Raw genomic sequence first — 6,000 nt, 5'->3', positions numbered from 1 at the left:
CGCTGAATTCGAATGTCGCTTTGTCTTAGCTTGTCATTCTCATGCTGTCTCAATCAGGTTTCAGTCATTTTGTGAAGGAGATGCGAATATAGCCTTAGTGCTGAAAGAGTTAATGTGTGAGAGAGAGATAGTACTTATTTTTTGCTGAGTGAGTATTTAGTTCACACCATCTGAGTGTTTTACTTTAGGTAGCATATCTTCTTCTTCTTCTAGGTTCCATGCCTGGTCCAGGCTTCGGATACTGCATGAATTATCTCTCTCCATTCCTCCCTGTCTCTTGCTTTTTCAAACAGCTCTTGGATTGTTAGGTTGGTGAAGCCCTTCAGTTGGTCTATGAGTGTTTTTCTTTGTCTCCCCCGGGCGCGTTTACCAGGTATTTTTCCACAACTTGCCAGGTATTCATTCTTATCTTTCCTTACTATGTGTCCGAAAAAGGATAGTTGTCGATCCACTATTAAGGGCATTAGTTTCCTTTGTTGGTATGTTTGTTTTAGCACTTCTTCGTTCGTTTTGTGTGCGGTATACGATATTCTCTGCATCCTTCTCAAGCACCACATTTCAAAAGCTTCAATGTTCTTTTGTGTTTCTGCATTTGTAGTCCAGCTTTCGCATCCGTATAACAAGATTGGCCACACGTAGCACTTCAAGACTCGGAATCTAATCCCGAACGACATCTGTTTGTTTTTCAAAATGTTTCCCAGGTCCATGAAGGCCTGTTTGGCTTGAGTTATTCTTGCTCGTATGTCTCGGTTACATCTTCCATCTGTTGTCACTATTGAACCTAGGTATTTAAAACTTTCTACGTTGGTAAGCTGCTCGCCGTGAATCGTTATATTGCAGGTGTTGTTGTTTTCGGGGTTTTTCTGTATTACCATGCATTCTGTTTTGGTGATATTCACTTCCATTCCCTTGGCTTCACTATCTACTACCAAGGTAGCATATAGAGCAGTAAAATTAGGTGCCCCAAACGTAAACAATAACAAGTTGCTAGTGATTTCCGTTAGGGACCGGAATAATTTACGCACAATATAGGTCTCCCAATTTTGTAGTTTGAGTTGTAGGCAATACACTTTCAGTATTGAAAATATGTTTACATAAAATCTAACAGTTGCAGAAATAATAATATAAGCTAAATTATTCTGAAAACCAGGCTCCGAATAATTCTCGTCTTGTTCACACTAGCGCAATAATTTGCTCTGGTCTAAAAATAGATAGACTGTAACTTTTGATAAATTTTACCTTTTGTTCCATAAAATATCCATATCTAGACATTATTTGATGCATGATGGAGTATTTATGAATATATGTGTTTCTTTTGCCACCTAACAGCCAAATTTTAAAGGTTATTTTTTACATTGGAACGTGAGCTGTCAAGACAGGAACATGTGGTTTGCCATGTGCTTCTATACCTTTGTTTACGTTTGGGGCACCTAATTTTACTGCTCTATAGAGAATGAGATTAGCGGAAGAGTAGCGTCCCTTGATTGGACGTCACCTAACAGAGAGAACGTCAATTTGGTTTTGAAGTGTCTCGAGCCGTTTTCACCGGAAGCGAGGACGAGAGACGCATGCGCACAACCAACATGACGTTCTCTCTATATTAACTTTTCCGCCGGTGACGTCACAGACTATGGGTGACGTCCAATCAAGGGACGCTACTCTTCCGATAATCTCATTCCCTATTAAGAAAAAAAGTAGTCCTTTAGAGCCCATGGAGCCGGAGTTTATCTTGGGGTTTCTATACTATAGCATGAAATGGGACAATAGCAATTGCTTGCTACCTTTTGTATAGGATGCCAGTTTATCGCAAAGTACTTCCCACCAGATCTAACAGGCCCAGCTACCCCATTCACTGCTAGTTGGACAGAGGGAGGCGAAAGGGAAAAAAAAAAAAAATTGACGCCTGAGACTGAGATTGAGTTTACTCCTTTTTTGTGAAAAGTTATAAATAAAAATGAAAATATAACAGCTTATAAATAGAACATTATACCAAACACTGAACGTTTTGGGCTCAAAACCCTTCTTCAGCCAACAACAACAACAACAACAACAAAACAATGAAAACATAAATACATTACTAAAAAAAAACCCAGATTGATGGCATAGAAATACTCGACACGCCATCATCATCTTGTGAGAAGTGAGTGGTCTACCTACTGAACTCTGGGTGGGGATCCTGACCTCCCATAGTGGGCAGGGAGGTACATGCTATGTCTTCTATCCCCCCATACCCGTTTTCCAATTGTTTCCTGTCTCTCATTGTCTTGGAATGAGATTACTTAGTTTTGTCCTGATCCTTGCCGGAGTTCCTTGGCTGGGAGGGAAACAGTCGAATGTATAGTTATTGTTTTGGGAGATGATGTTTTTTTCCCCTTGTAAATCATCTATCTGTTATGCATTGTATTATGTTTAGTTTAGATATTATATTATATGATTGGTAAACATTTGAGTGTATTCCTCTTAGTTGGGACCTATGCTTGTGTCTGGATGAGACTTTTAGGTGATCTCAAACTAAATACTTTGATAGTGTGCTCTTGGAATCTACACCTGTTCCCTGTTTGAACCAATTCCCATTTGTCTTACCTTTTCTTTTGTGCTTTAATTGTAATTCTAGAACTTTTTACTATCCCATTTTCTTCCTTTTTACTGGCGCTGATATGACCTTAATGTGTTGCAAGCACCGTAAAACCCTTAAAAACAAACAAACAACAAAATACATTACTAAAAAACACAGATTGATGCCTGAGAAATACTTGACACGCCATCATCTTGTGGAGAAGTGGGTGCTCTACCTAATGAGCTATCAGGACTCTCAGGTAGCATTCGTATAAAATAAGCATGTTGTTGTTTTCTCAACAGGCATTCGGTTTACTAGAGACACGAGAAAATGAGCTACAGCTGATCAGAGATGGAGATCTAGTGCCCAAGCCGAAGAGGAAACCGACGAAGAAGACAAAGATGAGAGCGTTCAAGGAATACATGAAGATTTATTATAATAAGGAAAAGGAGGTGGTAAGTGATGAGACGGAGAGAGAGAGAGAGAGGGAGAGAGAGAGAGAGAGAGAGAGAGAGAGAAAGAGAGAGAGAGAGAGAGAGAGAGATAATGATGGAGATAGGTAGATAGAGATAGATAGATAGGGGGAAGGGGAAACTAGGGAGGGAGCGGGAGAGGGAGAAGAAAGAAGGAGAGAGAGAGAGAGAGAGAGAGAGAGAGAGAGAGAGAGAGACAGACAGACAGAGAGAAGGGAGAGAGAGAGAGAAGGGAGAGAGAGAGAGAGAGAGAGAAATAGTCTGTCATTTATAAATGTTCTCTTTATTTATGTTCGTGCGTTTCAGCTTGTGAAGGAGGAAGATGTTGTAGCCAAGCTTGAACAAGATGAAGAAGAGGAAGAGCCAGAAGGTATCTATAGCTCTATATAATTGGATTAATAGTCTGATGTCATGTCGCCCAGCAACGGTGACCATCGTGGTTCTAAACAAAGAAAATCTGTACTTATTATTCTTCATGCTGGCTAGAACTTTTCATATGTCTTGTGATCAGAATGTGTATAAAAGTCAAAACATGATCAGATTTATAATGTTTTTTTTTTTCCTCTTGATACGCTTTTATGCTCGTCTGAGAAATATTTCATAAGGGAGTCCGCCATTGTTCCGATAGCTAAGAGCCAGTGTTACTATGTTACCATGCGTCATTACGAGGGGAGGGAAGTGACGTTACGACTGTTGAAGTGTATTGTTTAAGATGGATTGTCTCATGGAGCTATGATAACTCTCCCATACTCTGAAAAAAATAAATGAAAATAATTTTGGCCAGAAAACCCATTCTCCAGATATGTGACTCACCGTCTCTAAACGGTATTATGTCGGGATGACTTGGGTGCAAAAAATTGAATCTATTGACAAAAACATGAAACTTGGGGTTTGTTTCGATTTGTTATGTTACAGAATGAAGACAATTTCTCACAATGCAAAAGCTCAAAAATTGGTATTTACTATCAATTTAATTCTAAAGCCACTTTTCGAGGTCCAATTCACACCGACATAATACCGTTTCGAGATGAAGGGTCACATATTGATCGATTAACTCACTCAACCCTAACACCGACTATATCCGTAGTTTACCCGGGTTACTTTTACCCCATGCCTATTTATTACATTTTTCTGAGACAAATTAAAGGCGTAGTATCAAAGCTAATGTTTTTATGTTTTACATGTTAATGATAGTTGAATAATACTATCTTGTACGAGTACATGCTCGTTTTTAATACATTTTTTTTCCAATTTTGAAAAGTAGCAAAAATCTCTAGCATTGAGTTAAAATGACCCCGACCTTGTCAAATACTCTCAAACCTGAGACTTCAAGGCAGTCCTAGGATTGATAGATATTTTAATCGATGGATATTTAGAGGATGAGTTTTTTGGCCAAAATTCTTTTAATGTTTTTTTTTTCAAAGTGCAACAGTAATGTAAAACTGATGTTTTTAGCATGAAAAATATGATATCAGGTAATGGTTGATTAATTACTAACATTACAATAAATTCAGTAAGAGATGAAGTGAGTAGGAAAGTGCCAGAAGACAATAGAGAATAAAAAATTTTCGCTGCAGTGATGGGGGTTTGAACCCATGACCTTACTGGTCCAACAACTCCGCCTGGCCGGGGAGAGCTTGACTCTACCGTATAAGCTATCCACGATCCCGCTCCACAGTGCCTGCTCCACTCACTTTTCTGAAATAAATTCAGTAACGATGATGAAGAAATAAACCATTAACGATAACATTTTTTTCTCATCTTAATCATGAGACTTAAGGAAAAAAAAGAAACAATCTTCATTGTTATCAAACTTGTCTCAGTTTTATTATGTCATAAAGTAAGGTTCAAGTTCCCTTTATTCATCCCATAGGGAAAATTTGGCTCTAAGGTCTATTCCAAGGGCAGACTGGAATAACCCAGGCATCAGCTGCAGTGAAATGCCACAAATGGGAGTTAGGGTGAGGTGACTTGCTCAAGGCCACATAGTGCAGCGGTGGGTGATCAAACTCGGTACCTTTCGGGTACGAAGCTAAGACTGTACCACTGAGCCACACTGTCCCCTAGCTTTCTGCATCAAGAGTATATGTAGTAGTATCGAATGGCTACACCTCTATTTTGAATCGTTTAATCCATTCTTCAAATTCTTTTCCTGCCTTATAGGCTGTCTCGTAGCCTCCTGATAGGCTTGTCACTGGGCAGTGGATGACGATGTGGTCCATTGTCTCAGGGCCTCCTTGGCAATGACGGCATGCATCTGATTCTCTCAGATTCCATCTATGCATGTCAAGAGTATATATAGTTGTATCTCAAATGTAATCTGTTAATGTGATTTTGTGACATTTCTTCATTTTATTTGTCATTCCTTAGTTAATAACTATTTTTAATCCACAGAAAAATTCCGGCCTGATACGGCTCCCTTTGGGTTTTTCTCGGACCTCAGCCAGAAATCCTCCATGGTACCTGAGGACCCCTCAACAATCAGCCCTGAACACCCTTGCTATCCATCGGGTAATTATTCTGATGTTGGAAAAGAAAAAACAAACCTGCTTTCTTGAAAATTTAAAAATTCGTAATATTTAGGGAGATAAAAATTGTAATCGTTTTGTAATTAACATTATTTGTTAAGATTCACACCTATCTATCCTTTATCTTTAATTTTCATTTTTTGAATGTTTTAATCTGTCGATTTTTATGGTTTGAAAAAAAAAATCATTTTCGCCCATGTATTTTAATCTCTTCTTGCAATTGAATTTCCACCAGGCCCCAGTGGATACTTGCCCAATTCTGTCCTCATTAAGATTTTATACCCGCCACCGCCTCCACCTGTCGAGGCAAGGGACGCCACTCCCTACCAACCTCCTGTACTTTCAGCGCAACAGCTGGAAGAAATTCACAGTCTACATGCAGTAAGTCATGCAGTTCTTTGCAGAATTATTCATCCTCAATTTCCTGCATTTAACTCACTCA

General features: G+C 39.0%; 1 protein-coding gene across 6 annotated transcripts in view; it reads left to right on the top strand.

The window, feature by feature from the left end:
* LOC144977566 (uncharacterized) overlaps positions 1 to 6,000 on the top strand; it is a 73,047-nt gene that overhangs the window by 41,784 nt on the left and 25,263 nt on the right. For all 6 annotated transcript variants that reach the window (XM_078922924.1, XM_078922922.1, XM_078922923.1 and 3 more), the window contains 4 exons: positions 2,860 to 3,012; positions 3,337 to 3,400; positions 5,425 to 5,541; positions 5,794 to 5,939. In XM_078922924.1, the coding sequence (XP_078779050.1) occupies positions 2,860 to 3,012; positions 3,337 to 3,400; positions 5,425 to 5,541; positions 5,794 to 5,939 (480 nt within the window). The remainder of the gene's footprint in view (positions 1 to 2,859; positions 3,013 to 3,336; positions 3,401 to 5,424; positions 5,542 to 5,793; positions 5,940 to 6,000) is intronic.

This window comes from Berghia stephanieae, chromosome 7 (assembly GCF_034508935.2).
Source record: "Berghia stephanieae isolate SIO BIC M18660-M18661 chromosome 7, UCSD_Bste_1.3, whole genome shotgun sequence".
NCBI lineage: Eukaryota > Metazoa > Mollusca > Gastropoda > Nudibranchia > Aeolidiidae > Berghia > Berghia stephanieae.
This window is presented reverse-complemented; position numbering and strand designations above follow the sequence as displayed.